This window comes from Gopherus evgoodei, chromosome 22 (assembly GCF_007399415.2).
Source record: "Gopherus evgoodei ecotype Sinaloan lineage chromosome 22, rGopEvg1_v1.p, whole genome shotgun sequence".
Classification (NCBI taxonomy): Eukaryota; Metazoa; Chordata; order Testudines; family Testudinidae; genus Gopherus; species Gopherus evgoodei.
In genome coordinates this window covers 13,683,266-13,703,087 of record NC_044343.1, presented here as the reverse complement: position 1 = coordinate 13,703,087, position 19,822 = coordinate 13,683,266, and the positions used below count along the sequence as shown (strand labels likewise).

General features: G+C 42.2%; 1 protein-coding gene across 3 annotated transcripts in view; it reads right to left on the bottom strand.

The window, feature by feature from the left end:
- ELAVL1 (ELAV like RNA binding protein 1) overlaps positions 1-19,822 on the bottom strand; it is an 85,669-nt gene that overhangs the window by 15,453 nt on the left and 50,394 nt on the right. For all 3 annotated transcript variants that reach the window (XM_030540826.1, XM_030540827.1, XM_030540825.1), the window contains 3 exons: positions 15,436-15,539; positions 8,967-9,120; positions 3,644-3,869 (listed from right to left, as the gene is read on the bottom strand). In XM_030540826.1, the coding sequence (XP_030396686.1) occupies positions 3,644-3,869; positions 8,967-9,120; positions 15,436-15,539 (484 nt within the window). The remainder of the gene's footprint in view (positions 1-3,643; positions 3,870-8,966; positions 9,121-15,435; positions 15,540-19,822) is intronic.

Genomic DNA, 19,822 nt, shown 5'->3' with positions numbered 1-19,822 from the left:
AGAAGTGCAGCGAGCAGAAGTTCCAGTGACCATCGTGGGCAGTAAGAAGGAACTCAAGGGGCAGTGAGGCCCTATATACTGGCACTATGAGGGTGCAACTCCAGGGGGCAACAGAGCTGACTCAACAGAGACCACTGAGGGAAAATACTTTCTGGCGGCAGCATTTGGGGCGAGCACATACCTACATTGGAATGGACACAAGCAAGCACTCAAATGACACACTTGTTTAGATGAATTTGGAAGCCCTGACCAGATTTATATTGTCCCTAGATTGGCATCAAGACAGATGCCCTCCAGGCCTATGTGGTTCCCACTGAGGTTGCAAAAACCAGTGTGTATGAATATAAATGCTGGGATTGAGGGCTGCATTAGTAACAGTTCCAGCAGATACTTGCTGGCTAAGGAAAACTCTTACACCGGGGGGAGGGATAGCTCAGTGGTTTGAGCATTAGCCTGCGAAACTCAGGGTTGTGAGTTCAATCCTTGAAGGGGCCATTTAGGGATCTGGGGCAAAAATCTGTCTCGGGATTGGTCCTGCTTTGAGCAAGGGGGTTGGACTAGATGACCTCCTGAGGTCCCTTCCAACCCTGATATTCTATGATTCACGCAGCCCGTGCTGGGACAAGAAAGATACAGTTCCAGAACTCAAGTGACAGAGAAACAGATTCTTGGATCCCTGTCATAATGTTCTTGATCAGATAATTGTCAATGAGGAAAACAAATGTGCACTCTCGTCCTTATACATTTTGGCCCCAACCAAACACCTACTGAAGTCAATGGAAGTTCTTGTATTGAATTTAACAGACACTGCCTCAAGTACCATGAATGTACTGAGCACCAAAGCCAGAAAATACACCTCAGAACTAGCACAGTTATTCTCCTAGAATAACTTTTGATACAAATCCAGTAGTTGAGATGTAGTCTCTTTATGCAAGTACATATCTGTAAGACTTTGCAACATACTCTACAGCCATGAATTTAACATGTCTACAATTAATCTGAATGAACTAAAGCTAATACTTTCTCAACTTACAACTACTGAACTTTACTCGCAGTGTTGCTGAAGAAAATACTGTAAGCAGTGGATCTTAAGAGTTTAACAGAAATGCCAGTACCAACCCCTGTGAGAGCTGCTGCTTATAAGACTGCCAGGATTAAAAATGAAGCAACAGGATGGCCAGCTAGTCAGTAATTCTGTTAGTTTCTGTTCTCTTTTGCTTTGGGTCCTTTTCCATTTTTGCTCATCTGTCTCTTTGTCCTAGAATTCTGGTAATGCTGGAAAGTGCTTTGAATGAAAGAATTTGCTCTAATTAAATTGAGAATGCATGCAATACAATTGTAATCCTGTCTCTTACCAATTTTTTTTTCTAAACAGCTTGTTTTGTTATTACTCTTATGATCCAAATTTTTACCTACTAAATGCAGACAATTAACACAAGAGTGGATTGTGTCTCAGACGTCACGTGATTAGAATTTATCTCCAAGACGTTTCCTCTATAATAATACTGAATCTCCATCTAATGACATAATGAAAAACAAACATTCATGAACCCCTTTAAGCATCACTTACGAAGGAAGATGCTCTTACTGTCATACTAGTGACATCAAAGGATGCTTATATGTGAGGTCCAGCTACTCTTTGCTATAGTCCCTTCCTGCAACCAAGCTCTTGAGGTGAGGGTGGAAAGAACAGTTACTGGCATCTACAGGCAGAGATATGTTCTATACACCTGCCTTTGACAAAGATGGAGCAGTGAAAGGAAGTGAAAATACCTCCTTTACGTCTGTTCCTAGAAGGAGATATCTCCATTGTTGTTCAGTGTTGGCCCCAGGATATTAAAGGGACAAGGTGAGTGAAGGAATAATTTTTTAGTGGACCAACTTCTGCTTGGGAAAGAAACAAGCTTTCAAAACTCTTGTTCAGGTCCTGTGTAAGCTCAAAATTTTGTCTTTCACCAACAGAAGTTAGTCCACTAAAGGATATTACCTCACCCCCCCATCTCTACAGTAAGATAGAATTGTCCAGATACCATATTTGTAATGTGACCCATCTTTAGGTATCTCAATTTGAGTCTTAAAAAGCCTCCAACAATAAAGAGGATGGATTCAGCTTTGGGCTTTGTTACCTCTCTACTTCACAGTGAAGATACACTGGTCTCAAAAGACTCCTTTACATCCCTTAGCCGAAGTTAGTCCTAATTGTTTTCATCCAATCCTTCAAATAGGAGCCCCATGTTGTGATGTCAATTCAAGAGGCAGAAGCACTGAAGCTTCTGGAGCATGCGTCTACATTAGCAGCACTAAAACCATGACATGCCACAAATTATTAAGACCAGTTCCAAGTGCAGAACAGAGGAGTGCAGGAGCTTTGAGAACCTGGATGACTCCAACTATTATTTGTGTCAAGACATTGCTTCATTACACCAGACTGACACAAAAACCTTAGTCTTGGACATAAGAGAAGAGGACTAAACTGAACAGCCTGAACAACACACAAATGTTGTTCAAGAAATACCTATAGTTCAACCTCTAAGTAACAGTGACCACAATTATAATTCATTCAGATTAGAAACGTTTTAGGGCAGGGACCATTTTTTTATTACTTTGTGCAGTGCCTACCACAGTGCAGTTCAGGTCCATGACTGGGGCTCAGAGTTATTTGCATTGTGGTAGCACCTAATAAAAAATATCGTTTAGTAGTTCTAAGTTCAATGTCCTTGGGGGAAGGATCACACCAAAAATCAGTACAGTAACACTACGTTTGAAATGTACCAAAAAAGAAGATCCTTAAAAAAATCTGGGAAAAAATTAAGTATCCTTCATATTGAGTTTAAGAACCTTAATCACCTCTCTCAAGCAAAGGTAATAAAATAAAATGATAAAATAGTTGCTTTTCCAGCAGTAACTAAAGAAGAGGCCATTTAACATCTTCTACAATTAAGCATTTTTTAATCAGCAGGTGCAGATAACTTGCATTTAAGAGTTTTAAAGAACTTGACAACCAATGTTAATTTTTAATAAAAATGTTGTAAAACTGGAGAAACTCCAGGACTGGCAATATTTTTAAAACAGTAAACAGGATGACTCTGATAATTAGAGGTCAATTAACCTGACAATGATTCCCAGCAAAATAATGGAACGACTTATTAAGGATTCTAACATTAAAGAATTAGAAGATCTAAAGTATAACTCCAATCAATATGGTTTCATGAGAAAATATGTTGTCAGACAAACATGATACAATTCTTTGACAAGATTACAAGTCTTGTTAAAATATTGGCCTGCCAAGGTGTGACACAAGGACAACAGAAGTTGGTCCAATACCCTGGGACCGACACGGCTACAACACCACTTCATATACTTTCTCACTATGTACTACTTTGTGGAACTAGAAACTTTACTTGATTAGTTTCAACACAGTTTTCTATATAGGTTATTACTTTAATTATACTCTACTTGAGCAATTTTTAAATACATAATACACATACACACCCACCACAGAAATACACAATGCATTATTATTCATTCACACATGCTAGGACAAAGATATTTATTACTTTATGGCTGAAACAGTGCAACACTTTCCCCAGTGGAAGTGTGGGTGACAGAATAGGCCTTTAATGGATTATTTTTCCTAACACACCTGAATCTTTGAGCCTGGTGATGAACTGGCCCTCCAAATCGTCTAGCTGGTGAATGATACAGCTGTGATAACAGTGCCACATTTTTGTTCTGGTTAGGATTGGCTGCAAACTTCACAGTAATAGGTTCAGAGGAACCTGGGGGTTTGTGACCATTGAAACTTGTAATTGCCTCTTCTGCTTCTGACCTTTTGTCAAACCGGATAAAAGCAACTCCTCTGGACAAACCTTTTAACCAAACACAAATAAAAATACATTAAGGATAAGCTCAAAACAATTCCAAGTGAATAAACAAAAATTAAGTATTTCTAAAGTCATAGCTTTAAGTTCTACAATTTTACTAGTGGTTCTTCAAAAGGATGAAATCAAAATATTAAAAAAAAATTAGGAAATTAAACACAAATGAGCACCTTTACTTCAAATATATAATGATGCTGGTGAAGCAAAACACATTTATAACATGTTAGTTCAAAGTCTAAAAAATAAAAAAAAAACTGTATAATGTACAAGTGTTCTACGAAACTCACTGTCAACTGACATTAAAGGAAAAATATTTCAGATTAACTAAAACTTTTTCAAAGGAGAAATGTAAAGTGACTATTGGGCTAAAAATCATTTTTTGTTTTTGCTCAGCTTTGTTACTCAAAACATCTAGAGACCTAAAACTGAAACATAATTTCCAAATAGGAAATGAATGCTTGCTGATGACATACACTATTTCACAGATTCAAAGGCCAGAAGAGACCCTTATGATTGTCTAGTCTGATCTGCTGAACACATGCCATAGAATCCAGTGATTCTCACATTATCTGTGGTTATACTAGAGCATCTCTTAACAAGACATCCTATTGTGATTTAAAGACTTCAACTGATGCCAAATCCACCACATCCCCTCAGAAGTTTTTCCAATGGTTAATTACTCTCTCTCTCAAATATTTGCACTTAATTTCTAATTCGATTTTGTCTAGGTTCAACTTTCAGCCACTGGATTTTGTTAGACCTTTGGTAGATAAGAGCCCTGTGTGATCAGAAATCTTCTCCTAACATATATAGTCATAAACTGTGATCAAGTCATCTCTTAACCTTTGCTTTGATAAGCTAAATTGAATGAGCTTCTTAAGTCTCTCACTCTAAGGCAGGTTTGCCAGACTTAGAATCATTCTACTGGCTCTTCTCTGAACCTTCCCCCACCCCCCCCTTTTTTTTTATGTGCATAGGTATAGCAACAAGAGTCTGAAACACTTATATAGCATTTATTATACACAAACTGGAAAGTGTTTTTAAAAAGATGGGTACACACTGTCTCCATTTTACAGATGAAGGAAACAGAAGCGTAGAGTGTTTAAGTGATATAATCAAGCTCATGAAGCAAGTGAGTGGGAGAGCTAGGTGGAACCCACATGTCCTGCTTCCTAGTATAGTTATGATTACATTATTCTACTTGATGCATTCTGAGTCTTTCTATTCAGGAGCTTTTGTCGCATTCATTGCATGATTTTAAAGTACATGGGACTGAAACTGAGCATGGCCCTTACCTTAGTCCCTGCACTAAGGAAACATTGTGTAGCTCTGAGGTGCCTGAGTTAGGAATATGTTCTTGGGTAGCGCCAACAATGACACTAGCCTCTCCCAAGCTAGTTGGGAAGGAGCAGTGCCATGAACATGTTATGTTACTCTATGAACTTCCATTTGGGGGTTTCTCGCACCTTGATGTATCTGGTACCAGTTATTGTCAAAAAACAGGAGACTTAACCAAATTAGATCTCACTAGTGGTCCATCTGGTCATGTTCTCACATGCCATCTGCACCACCCAGAAGAGATATTCTTATGGTAGAGGAACACACACTATATTCTTGCAAAGGGTGTTACAGCAGCTGCAACTCGTAGCTTCCAGCAGGCACTGTACCCCAGTCTAATGCACAGTCTCACTTTTCAATTACTCTGTGCTGTGCTCTTTAGTCCTCTCTCCTGCCCTACCTTAGTTACCATTTGAAATAGATCACCTATAATTTGCTTGCTATATAACAGCACTTGCATTTTTATTTTTTTTACTGCATTGTTCAATTTCCCTATTCCTTTCTCTTGTTTATCTTTATGTTGTATGTTCTTCTAATTTATTTTGTAAATGCTTCAGGTCATGGCCCTATCTTTTAATCTCTAAAGACCATGTACAGTTATGGCACTATATACAAGTTTGCTAAAATTAACATAGTCTATACTGTTCTATGGGACAAAGGAGAAGAAACTACTCAGGAAAATTAAAGAATTACATCCTAAGGGACAAGATCTTCTCATGAGACAGATTAAAAATTGGTTATGTGACAACCAAGTTTAATGCACAGCTGTTGCTTAAAGTGCAGAAAAAAGTTATTAATAGGGCACTAAGAGCCTGTACTTAAGATCAATGCTAGACTCCAACATTTATAACTGCTATAATTGAAAAGGCTGATCATTTCTATGAGACGCCCCTATTTTCAAATACTCAACTTTGAGAAACTTTCACATACTGGAATGAAGTTTTCTAGGACTGGTCTCTCTTTCAAAGGATGTCAGATCAAATAGTTTCACTGTCTTTGTGTACAAGGAGAACGAGTGCATGGGGGAACCTCTTCCATTATCAAAATGTGACTACTTTTGGACATATCTTCCATGGGAAGAAACTGGGAGCAGAAAGCTAGAATTTAGCAAGAGAATGGCCCTCACTGAGGAGCATCTGAGCGCTCCAATGAAAAACTACTTTGACCGGTCCAAGTTATGAGAATCAGAAAATTACATTTTTGTACAATTGTTTAGCAAAGTTCTGCACATGCAATTTTTACCAGTGTTTTAAAGGGAAGGAAGGCTGTGCTGCACATGGCATGGCTAATTTAGCTGTACAATGTGTACAATATACTTCCTGCAACAGCTACACAGTTAGTGTCATTTGGGGTTCAAACAGTGCACTTGTGTAATCTTTCACGAGTTGCTATCTCCAAAATTCAACCTAGATGGAGCTACTGTAAGGTGGGTGCAAAACTGGTTGGAAAACTGTTCAGAAAGAGTAGTTATCAGTTGTTCACAGTCATGCTGGAAGGGCATAACAAGTGGGGTCCTGCAAGCACCCGTTCTGGGTCCAGTTCTCTTCAGTATTTTCATCAATGATTTAGATAACGGCATAAAGAGTACACTTATAAAGTTTGCAGACAATACCACGCTGGCAGAGGTTGCAAGTGCTTTGGGGGATAGGATTAAAATTCAAAATGATCTGGGCAAACTGGAGAAATGATATGAAGTAAATGGGATGAAATTCAATAAGGACAAATATAAAGTATTCTACTTAGGAAGGAACAATCAGTTGCACACATACAAAATGGGAAACAACTGCCTAGGAAGGAGTACTACAGAAATGGATCTGATGGTCATAGTGGATTACAAGATAAATTGGAGTCAACAGTATAACTCTGTTGCAACAACAACAAAAAAAAAAGCAAACATCATTCTGGGATGTATTAGCAGGAGTGTCGTAAGCAAGACATGAGAAGTAATTCTTCCGCTCTACTTCATGCTGATTAGGCCTCAGCTGGACTAGTGTGTTGTTAGGGAGTTCCTGGGTGCTGCATTGGAACTGCTCCCCACAAAGCCAGTTAGGACTTTGGGGAGCCTCCTTTCCCTTGGAGCAGACTGTTTTTAGGGCAAGAAGCTCCCACATCTTCACCTCCTGGGTCTCTCCTTGGAGCATTCAGCATCCTCTGCCCCTCTGTGTGCTTCCCACAGCAAGCCCGCCCCAGCGGTCCTGCACCCCCCCTTCACAGTCAGACGTGACTCTCAGCCAGCCAGTAAAACAGAGGTTTATTAGATGACAGAAACACAGTCCAAAACAGAGCTTGTAGGTACAGAGAACCAGACCCCTCGGCCGGGTCCATTCTGGGAGGCATGGAGCCAGACCCCCATGTCTGCACTTCACTCCTCGTTCCCAGCCAGCTCCAGACTCCAACGCCCCTCCAGCCCCTCCTCCTTTGCTCAGTTCCTTTCCCGGGCCAGGAAGTCACCTGACCTCTTTGTCTCCAACACCTTTAGTTGGCACCTTTGCAGAGGAGGGGTCCAGGCCATCAGTTGCTAGGAGACAGAGCGTCAGGCATTTATGTACACTGGACCTTTGCTCTGCAGCAATCACACACCCTTATTCTACCACCTAGATACTTAAGAACTGCATAGGGAACACTGAGGCACCAACACAGTATGCAGAGAAAACATTAAGAACACTCCCAGCTCGTTATGTGTGTCTAGTTCTGGGCGCCACATTTCAGGAAAGATGTGGACAAACTGGAGAGAGTTCAGAGAAGAGCAACAAAAATGATTAAAGGTCTAGAAAACATGACCTATGAGGGAAGATTGAAAAAATTTGGTTTGTTTAGTCTGGAAAAGAGAAGGCTCAGAGGGGACATGAAACTCCAGATATACTTAAGTGCAATGAGAAATTATGAAGCACAATCACAGATCAATTTCAAGTTGATTAAATGTAAGGTAACAAGTTATCCTTTCACATAAAAGGATAGGCTGGATTTTACTGCTAAATAATACTGTCTGTGAAAAGTGCTTTCTTGCTTCGCCTTGTCCAGCGGCTGAGGTCGGCAGTGCAGATTCACAGAGCATGCGTGATTGGCACAACTTTTGCAAATCAGATGGCCACATCAGATGTTCTTGAGTTAAAATTGGAGTTTTCATTCTCTGCCTGCCACACGTGACAAGCCCCCTCTGCCCAACAGAGGTACAAAGGTGAAGCAACATTCCTAAGGTCAGCTACAGAACTGGGAATGAAACTCAGGGCTCTCAAATCTCAGGCCTATACCCTCTCCACTGTACCATGCTGCCTCCCCTGGAAAAAAGTAAAGGAAAGGCAACAAAATTTCCTGCTTCCGGCTGCAAGCTGATCTCCTACAGTGATGAAGTACTGCACAATCAGATAGTTGTATTGTTCTGTGTCAAGCATCAGGCATGGACAATTGGTGGGGGCAAGATACTAAATTTGGCAGACCAATGATCTGATCTAGTATAGAAAATCTTGTGTTCTTAATTCCATTCTCAAATTACAGAGCAGGATCTACAAAATGGACTAAGTCATGGGTTTCAGAAAAGCCCCCAAAACAGGGATGTTTGCCATTCTAGTTCTATATTTCTGCGGACACAGCGATCAATACCAAACTCAACAATTAATTTTTATATATGTTCAGAATCTATCTGGAAAATTAAAAGTTAATTTTAAGCACCAATAATCTTTGGAAGAATGAACATTTCTCTGTGTCCTGTATAGTCAAGTTTTTAATATCCAATATTATTGTGCATACCTGTAGTTTGATCCACGAGTACACGTGAGTTGATGATGCGGCCAAAACGTGAAAACATGTCTTCTACATCTTTTTGTGTCATTGTCCTTGGTAGTCCACTAATGTACAAGTTAGCATCTTTGATAACTTCAGAACTTGGCCGAGCGTACGACACCTTCAAGAGAAATGTTTTTATTGTATGTGAAATTACATGAATGATTTGCTGTGGAATTAAGACACCCACCTAAAATCTTTCCTTTGTAATACAGGCAATTTTCCTACGGTAGTTTCATAAAAGGAAAAATGATTGCCAGGATATGGAAAGTAAGCAACAAAAGTGTTTTTTGTCCTTGATTAAAAAAAGAAGATATACAATCCTCTTCACTATTTGACGCTACTGACAAGGCCCTGTCTACACTGGCAAATTTCTGTGCAGTAAAGCAGCTTTCTGCACTGTAACTCCAGAAGTGTACACACTGTAAAGCCACTTAGTGTGCAGAAACTGTGCAGTTGTAGTGCTTTAAAAATAAAAATTAAAAAACAAAACAAAACCACCCCAACAAAAGGCGTACAACTTTCTGTCCTGGGGCTACAGCACTGCGGTCCCAGCGTAGACACCATGGTTGATTACAGTGCTGCGAGGTGTCCCACAATGGCTGTTCTCACCTCTCTGGTCATCGGTTTGAACTCTACTGCCCTGCCCTCAGCTGACCAACTGTAATCCCCACCCCATAAATTCCTTTGGAAATTTAAAAATCTCCTTCCTGTTTGCTCAGCCAAGTGTGCAGTGGTCTCAGCGTGTCTTTCCAAGTGGCCACGCCTGCTCCATGCACCAGGCAATCCCCCAACTAGAGCAATGCTGAGCTGCTGAACCTCATCAGCATTTGGGGAGAGGAAGCTGTTCAGTCCCAGGTGCTCCAGTCGTAGGAATCCTGATATCTATGGATAGATTTCACAATGCATAACAGAAAGGGGCTATGACCAGGACACATTGCAGTGAGGGTCAAATTGAAGGAGCAACAGAATGCCTACCACAAGGCGCAGGAGACAAACCACAGCTCCAGTGCTGCGCTCACAAGCTGCCGGTTCTACAAAGAGCTGGACGCGATACAGACCGGCGACCCCACCTCCACTGCGAAGACCACTGCAGATACTTCAGTGGCTCAAGCGCCAGTCAAGAGTGGACTGAGCCAGGAGGAGGAAAATCTTGGAAAAGGAGGACCCAGAGGCAGAGGATGGCTCGGAGGTCAGAGATGCATGCAGCCAGGAACTCTTTTCTACCCTGGAGGAGGCTAGCCAGTCACAACTGTTGGAGACCGGAGAAGTGCAAACAGAAGAGGAGACCCCTGGTAAGTGGACCTGATTTTGGGAATCGTTGAAGTGAACTGCTGGGGTCAGGAGGGTTGCAGAAAGCAGGCTCGTCTCCCACCTCATGCCAAGTTTGATCGGCGGAACAGGCTATTGATTGACTCTCTCACTTCACAGGTATCTCCCTCAGATCTTCAGGAAACTCTCATGGAGACACTGGGCAATCCGCTGCCGCAGGTTCATAGGCAGAGCTGCATTGTTTCCTGACCCATTATCGGTAACTTTCCTGCGCCACTGTGCCGTCAAAGCGGGGGGACCATTGCTGCACACAAGCGAGCCGCACAGGGGCCAGGACCGAAGCCGCAAGCCTGGAGAAGACCCTCCCTTGATCCCCTGCTAACCCTCAGCTGCGAGATATCTTCCATAATGATAACCTCCTGTTGAAAGTGTGGGGACAAGGAATGATTATCAGGCTCTCCGACAGTGCTGACTCCCCCCCGCCCCACCAAGAGCCACGTGTCCAGTATACTGCAGGGTCCAGGAAGAGTGATTTACCCTGAGGCTACTCATCATTTTGGGGGTCTTGTGGCTCATATGTGCTTGCCTGGGATCAGCCAGTTAGTGACAGGTGTGAGTACTGGCTGTGTTTTAAATCACTGAATCAGTGTTCTGTGTTGCAAAACAATACTGCTTCTGTAAAATACGAAGTTTAAATGCAACAGAGATGACCCGGGGAGCACAGCCTCCCTCTTTGTTATCGGCAGCTGAACGGCTGTGCAGAATTAGAAAGCGGCCACGAAGAACTAAGGAGGACTTTGAGTGATGTTATGAGGCACTCAGCCGCTGAGAAACAGGAATTGAAGGAGTGGTGCGACAGTGAGAAGAGGGACCGAAAGGAGAACATGGCACGTCAGAATGAAGCCATGGAGTAGCTCTTAAACATTATGGAGTGGCCAAGTGGACACGCTCCAGGCAATACTAGCTCTGCAAACCAAGCAGCTGCATGCCTGCCCTCCCCTCCAGCTGCTTTCACAAAACTCTTTCCCATGCACTCCCCAGACACTGCCAACACACTCTTATCAACCTCCTGGCTCCAATCTATACCCGCCGCATTCCACTCCTCCTACCTCACACGCCAGCATGATGGACTCCCACTACCCACTTGACTCAACAATTTGGCCCTGCTGAAGTACAGTGCCCGCTGCATTGTACTCCAAAGGAGATGGCTGGATATGATCCCTGGACATACACAAATCTTTAGCCATCCCAGGACCCCACCTCCTCCTGGGACCTTCTCTTCTCCCATCACCCTCCCTGCTGATGTGGTTTTTTGTTTGAGACTCTCCCTCAGTTGTTGTCTTTTATTAAAAGAATTGTGATGGTTTGAAAGCAATCTTTATTCTATTAAATGAAGGCAAACAGAACCCTGCAAAGAAACATACAATTATGTTAAACCCTCTTATTGCATCGTGTGCACCAATCACCTCCTAGCATTACAAGCATTGCAATCCTGAGCATAGCAACAAATATTAGTGGCTTTCAGCTTCAAATTGCTGCCTCAAGCCATCCCTGATCCTCATGGCCCTGCACTGTGCCCCTCTAATAACCCTGGTCTCTGGCTGTTCAAACTCAGCCTCCAGGAGCTGAGCCTCTGTGGTCCAGCCCTGAGTGAAGCTTTCACCCTTCCTTTCACAAATATTATGGAGCTGTGATAAATGAAAGGGGGAGAGGAGCAGTATCTCCCTTTTACGGACATCCAGCCAGTCCGTTAGCTATATAGTCTCTCTTGGTGGCTGTTCTCTGCTTGCTTTACCTGTAAAGGGCTAACAAAGTCACTCAGGTAAAGGAAAAGGAGTGGGCACCTGACCAAAAGAGCCAATGGGAAGGTTAGAACTTTTTAAAAATGGGAAAAAAAGCTTTCCCTTTGTCTCTCGGTTGTTCTCTCTTGGTTGAAGAGACGGCAGCAGAAGTGCTGTGTAAAGTTTGAACCAGGTATGAAAAATTATATTCCATATCTAGGAGGATTCATTGGGACAGGGAATGTTTAGATAGATACGATCAGGTTTATTTCTTTATTTTGGCTTGTGGATTTCCTCTGTGCTAAGGTCAGGTATTTTTGTTTTCTTCTGTAACATTAAGCTGGACCCTAGGGAGCCATTCCTAGTGTTTAACCCCTTTTCAGTTGCTTTATAAAGTCTAGCAATAGCCTGATTTTCCAGATGTGTTTCCTTTCTTCTTTTTTTAATAAAATGAACCTCTCTTAAAAACCTGATTGGTTTTGTGTCTTAAGTGAGTTTTTCCAGGATTTGCAAGAGGCAGTTTTTCACTTGGGCGGTGGCAGCATTTACCAAGCCAAGTTCAGAGAAAAGTTGTAACCTTGGGAGTTTAATACAAGCCTGGAGTGGCAAGTATTAATTTTTAGAATCCTTGTGGGCCCCCACCTTCTGCACTCCAAGTGTCGGAGTGGGGAATCAGCCATGATAGGAGCATACAGCAGATGGCTATAAGCATAGGAATATTGTTATCGGCCAGGTCCAGCTTCCCACAGAGGCAGCACCAGTGGGCTTTCAAATGGCCAAAAGCACACTCAACAGACATTCTGCACTTGCTCAGCTTGTTGTTGAACCACTCCTTGTTGCTGTCAAAATGCCCCATGTATGGCTTCATAAGCCATGGCATTCAGGGGTAAGTGGGGTCTCCCAGGATCACAATGGGCATCTCAACTTCCCCTACGGAGATTTTCTGGTCCAGGAAGAAAGTCCATGCTTGCAGCTTCCTGAACAGGCCAGTGTTCCGAAAGATGCATGCGTGATCCACATAAGTGCCTGGAGAACCACTGAGAAATGCCCCTTGCAATTAATGTACTTGGTGGCTAGGTGGCCTGGTGCCAGAATTGGAATATGCGTGCCATCTAATCACCCCTCCACAGTCAGGGAAGCCCATTTGTGTAAAGCCATCTACAATGTCACATACGTTGCCCACAGTCATGGTCTTTCAGAGCAGGATGTGATTAATGATCCTGCACTCTTCCATCAACACGACTCCAATGGTAGACTCTCTCACTCCAAACTCAATAGTGACCAATCAGTAGCAGTCTGGACTAGTCCGCTTCCACAGAGTCATCACCACACACTTCTCCAGCGGGAGGGAAGCTCTCATTCTCATGTCTTTGCGCCACCAGGCTGGGGCGAGCTAAATCACAGTCCCACGAATGTGGCTTTCCTCATCCGAAATTTGTGCAACCACTGCTCTTCATCCCAGACGCACATGATGATGCGATCCCACCACTCAGGGCTTGTTTCCTAAGCCCAAAAGTGGCATTCAACTGTGGTCAGCACCTCCATGAATGCCACAGGCAGTCTCGTGTTGTAGCTACTACATGTGGCAAGATCAATGTCGCACTCCTCTTGCCTTTGTAGTTTAAGAAAGAACTCCACTGCTACTTGTGACGTGTTAGTCAAAGCGAGCATCATACTGGTCAACAGTTCGGGATCCATTCCTGCAGCCCGAAGAGGCAGGGAACATAGAACACAAACCGTTGAAAGATGGTGCCAAACACAGATGGAACCATGGGGATTGCTGGGATGTGAAACAATGCATCATGGGTCACTGGGACAGGACTCAGGATGCCCCGCGACCCCCTCAGCCTTCCCACAAGTCTTAGCGGCAGAAGAGAAAGAGGTGCTCTGTGGATAGCTGCCCAGAGTGCACGGCTCCCAATACTGATGCAAATGTGAACACGCTGTTGTGCGGGCAGCTGACAGTGTGAACACACAGTAGTAGTTTCCCTCCAGCGCTCTCTGAGCAGCACTATAACTGTCAGCACTGTAACTCTGCCAGCGTAGACGTGCCCCTAAGTGGCATCATTACTCTGATGACCCAATTATAGGCCCAGCATTGGTGCTGCCAACTGACATATGATACACTGAGCAGACCCGACAGGAGTTTTGCTTCACGTTCCATATCTGTTATTTTGTAATAATTTCAGTGCCTACTAAGAACCAATAATAAAGCACAGAGCATACCAGTTGAAGAACATGACATCAATATAGGCTTTTAGCACCCGAGTTTGAGACAGTTAACTAGCAAAAGTACACCTTTTATGCTCTTTTCAAGCCTTCTACTACAGAAAAATATTTCAGCAGATGAGAGAGTCTATCCTTTTCAGGACAATGGTATATCTACACATTGTGCACATCTTTCCTTTGTTTTAAGGCAGCACTTATTGAGTACCTGAGATTCACATGAGTTCAATCCAAAAGCCAGGCAGCAATCTGGAATAATCTTACCTACTGTGCACAGATACCACAGTCGTCACATATGGCCTTGGGATAGAACCCATGACCTGCCAGTAATTATGTGCACCAGGAGTATGTAAATTGGCACCTAGATACTATAGTGATGGGTGCTCTAAAAATGGAGGGAAAGAGAGAGAGAGTCTTTGACAATAAAGCTATTACAAAAACTGAGGTGTTTGACAGCTCATTCCACTGCACGGTTCCCCTATAAACACCCTGTTCCCAGTTTCTGGTGCTCTCTTTCTTGAGTGCACAGCATTCACTCAAGAACAGCAAATGACAAAACTAAATATTTATCTGAGCACAGAATCTAAAAAGTCTCAGACTTGTAAGAACTTCTTCCAATGTAAGTTACTAATATGATTGACAAAGATATATTTGCAAAACAAATGGGAGTTATTTGAGCTGCCTACTTGGGGTGGCTATTGTGCTTTACAGTGGTATCACAAAGGAGACAGATACTTTGGGAACTCAAGAGAAAAAAAAATGCTGAATACTCAGCAATCCACACTTAATTCAGTAGCAGCTGCTGGGTGACCAACATTTATGAAAATCAGTCCAAAAGCTCTCAAAGCAGTTTTAAGACAGTAATGAAACAACAAAATACTAATTAGAAGTTTTCAGAACAATTTATCTCACCAACTAAGCTTTTCAAACATTTTCTTACATCAAAAGAAGCACCGCTTTAAGTTATGCAAGATATTAAACCAACATTCATTCTTGAGCTTTTAATCTTGCAAGGCATATAGAAGTCTAAAAGGAATTGGGGAAACAACTTACCAGGAGAATGCATTAAAGTTTTAGAAGACAGAGTTCCAGTTAACTGTTCTTTATGTATAAATTACACTTTTACAATATTAAGCTTTAAAATCCATGCTTGTTACCTTGATTGTTTTTGACTGAAGTCTCAGGCCATTCAGTGTGTTTATTGCTCTTTCAGCATCTTTAGCACTCACATAGTTCACAAAGCCATAGCCTAAGCTGTGTCCTGCATGAAACAACATTTTTTTTACATTAAACCTGATGAATAAAAAGGTGTCATTGTTGCAATGAAGTGAAATAACATGTAATAAGTAAAAAAGTATTCAGTCTTTAGATGACAAAACTTCACCTAAAATATACAAAAAACTTAAGAGCTATTCCAACAATCCTGGGTTAAGTTACTCAGGCCTGTCACATCATGTGGGGTGTCTGATGTAATGCTCACCCATTTGCCACTTCAGATACTTGTGTCCCCTTGAGGCTAGTGCATCTCAGATGGCAAATAGGGAGCCTCAACCAGGGCTTTGGAGCTGTGCTCCAGCTCCACTCCAGCTCCAGGCAAAAACCTGCAGCTCCACTACTCCGGAGCTGCTCCAGGCTCCAGCTCCGGGCTCTGCTCCAAAGCCCTAGCCTCAACAATACATTCAAGTCTGAAACAATGACTCAGGTACCCTCTGTCATCTGCAATCACAATCAGCAACTATTTTGTCACCTGGCACAGATCCTGACATGTAACATTTTCTATTTCACTTGTTATCTTCTTTTCCCTACCTTCAACGGGGTGTTTCAAAACCTGTGAGAACAGTTAAACTTCATGCAAAAACAAATGAACCAAGTGCTAAACTAAGTTTATAAATACACAAAGCTTGAAAAAAAAAAAAGTGGCAAGTGAGGTTTGGCAAATGACCATGCACCAGAAAAGGCACAAGATTATCAGTTTCCCTGCTGCTGCAGCAACTGAATCCTCCATTCCTGGAGGCAAGAGTAGAGAAAGAGGGCTCTCTTTCACACCACTCTTATTATTTCGTTAAATGTTTCATGCTCTATATACAAGGATGGAGAAAACCTTAGGTCCAAGTTGGTTCATGCCTTGTCTTTTAAAACAAAAAAAGCCCTACTTCTCTGCAGGTATATTACTGGATGCTCATGGCCATTCTTTTCTTAAAATTATTCTTTACTCACTCTTAAGTGTCTGAGAATAAAAACTCAATCTTTAAATCATCTCAGACAGGAGCAAGCTCCCTACCTCTTAGGCCTGTAGGTAAATAAGGCAGTATGCCAGGAACGGTACAGGTACTTACTCTGAAGAAATGAATTCTCAGATAAACATTCTTTCTTCAATTTCCCTACATGCCAGCCCCTGCGGAAGTACCAAGTACTAAGCTCACATTAGGGTGCAACTACTTCCACCAGAGATATAACACGTTTTAATCTTTTTAAATAATTTGACCTCAATACAGTGACACTCCCCCACTCCCTTCTCAGACTCCCTCTCCTTGCTTCCCAGTCAGAGCCATGGGCTGTGATTAAAGACAGCTAGGGAAAGATTGTATTATTTTATCTGACAGTCTAGAAGCTCTGCTTTGGTGGAAATGGTTTGGTTTGAGGTCACTAGGGGAGAAGACATGGCTGAGAAAATTGCCCCAGAGGACCTTCTTCTGAATCAGTCATTTCTGGCATGTGGGCTGGTTCCAAAGCAGCCATCACCAGATAAAGAGGGAGCTCTGTAGTGTCCCAGGGCAAGATTCCCTGCAGGATCCATGTATTACAGCAAAATTAAACCCTCCAGTATCATTTCAAAGTTGAATACACCAAAATAATGCCAGCTTTCCAGTACCTGCTCTGGACCATCTACAGATAATAGCAGTGGACTCAAACATTGATCCTCTCAAAAGTACCAGTACATCCACACAAGGATGCATGAGATGAACTAACAGCAATATCAAAGAACAGAAGGAATCTCGAGGGGTATAATGATTCAGTGATTATGAAGAGTCTTGGGAATAACTATGTATGATACAGGGTTAAATTTAATAAGTAACTACAGCACCCTTTGACATTCTTAATGAAGTTGTACACATCGACCAGCAAAATGACAATACACACAAGATAAAAGATGCAACAGCCCAACAGTCTCTAATGCCAAAGAGTACTACTGTAAATTTCACATCTCAATCACAAAGGACCAAATGCTTCTGACTTCTACCAATCTGCTATAGCTCCCAAATGAAATGGACCTCTCATCAACTCTCCCCACATAGGACTAAACACAGTGTGCTATTCTCTCCAGTAATATAGCGGGCATATCCTATTTTTTGTTGAGGATGAGCCCTCAGTGAACTTGAATGCTTCCAGATGGTTTTGAAGGAGAATATGTTATTTATGACAGACTACTCTCTTGATGGCTTGGTACCACTCTATAACAATCTTTTCCTCTTAACTATGGATAACGGTGGCCCCCTAGGTGCCTGCTTCATCCTTGGAGGATACAAAGAATTACAGCTGACCTGTGACAGATGAAGCAGAGATGACAGATGTTTTTAAATTCATATGGTGTGACTATACAGTTTGCAAAAAAAAAAATCTTGACTTCTACTATAGCATGTGTAAAGTCCTGATCAATGGATTTGGTCTGATTGCAGATAGACTGGCTAATGTAGACTGCCTTCATCTGATTGCTGACAAGACTCTCTCCAATTTGGAGGAAACGTCTCGTTACTTTACAGATAAAAGTCAGAGGTAGACTGAATTCTCTGTATCTGAGATAATGGGGCAGGGCCTGGAAAGAGATAAATACTAGATTCTCTCTATGGTTGAGTTTTGGTCTGCATCATGCATTGGTAGAACTTCCTGTCACAACCTGTTATTTGGGTCCCCGTCCTTCCTGACTGGTACAGACCACTGGAGAGATGGGAAAGGCACTGGATCCTTCACAACTGGAGCATGGTAACACCTCCTTTGAAGAGCAGAGTGTTTAATGCTCTATAGGAAGCATATTTTCAGCTTCTGTCCAAAAACCCACCTCGAAGCAGACTAATCAACTAGTACCTAATCTCTTACCCTTAGCAGAGATTATGGAAAAGGTTACAGTAAAACTAATTTCTCAGTATCTGGAATTTCCTCCACCTTTTTCATCAGGGTTCCACCCTAGGTACAGAGATTGCCAACCAACACCACAAGTGCAATCTTCTCCTGGCAAAGGATAAAATTCCATAATCCTTGTTATCAACTCTCCCTTCAGCACCACAGATCATGAAGTGTTATGGCAAGCCAACAGGGCTGCTCTTTAGCGGCTGTGTTACTTTTTCTGGCAAGATCCTGAGGGCTCTTTCATGTGAAGTACCACAAAGTTCTATGATGTCACTCAATGAGCATGCTAAATGAGTGGCAAAGTAATATGGCCCTAAATATTTCAATATATTGATGATAGATTTACTGCCATTCCCTATAGCTCAGAGAGTGAAGTTGAGCATCTTCCCTAGCTCTGGACAAGACTGGCTATGGAGGAGAGTGAGCTGCATGAAACATATTACAGATAAAAATTGAATGATGTAGTGGGTTAAAGGAAGAAACTGGAGAGGGTGGTTTATGTCGGATCCTCTGAAGGTGTCTGGCCAAAATCAGTAGTAAAATTTAAAAAATTACAGGTCTGGTTAAATTTCCAGCTGCTGCTAGATGCTCAAACAAGAGCAGTGACAAAGACAGCCTTTTCCTGCCTCTGGCAATGGGGTTGCATCCTTTCCTCTCAGATGAAGACTTTTCCACTATAATCCATGCCTTTGTCACCTTTAGATTGAACTCAATGTGCTCTATACATAGGTTAGATCTTAAATCCATTCACAAGCAGAAGCTAGTGCAGAATGTTGCAACTCGTTTGTTAAAATGGAGTATCTTGCTGTAAGTACATGATGGCAGTGCTCCAGGACCTATCCCTTGGCTCCCAGTTGTTGATTTTGAGTTTTAATGCCATAAACAGGTTGAGATCACCCAACATAAAACACACTTCTTTCCTTGTGCAATCCTGCAGTAGTTGTCAGCGGAAGAGGCATATGAACTACAGCGCCCTGGGTACAGAAGAGGGAGCTGGTCGCAGACCACCTGCTCTGAAGGTTTCTGACATTGTAATTCACTCCCATCTCCTAGTTCTAGATAGTCCAACTTAACTAACTTTCAGGGCATGCTGGAAAGTATATTTTGAGCAGGCATTTGGAGAGCACTGAAGTGATTAGCGAAAGTGTTTATTTAGGGGCCAGGAGACGGATAGGGGACAAATTATTTAATTTATCCTACATTTGCAGGTTGGTGACAGTATGTATGATATCGGGGGGAGAGAATGACTAGAGGAGAACATACTGCTGTATTGATTTTGTAATAGTTTTCATAGTCTATTTTTAGTTGATGGAAAGGATAGCAAGACTCTGGATAGACCAGCTTGTGTGTATATTTAAATCCAAACACATTAAATTAAATAAAAAGCAAAAGCAAACACACCCTTTCTTCAGCTGAATC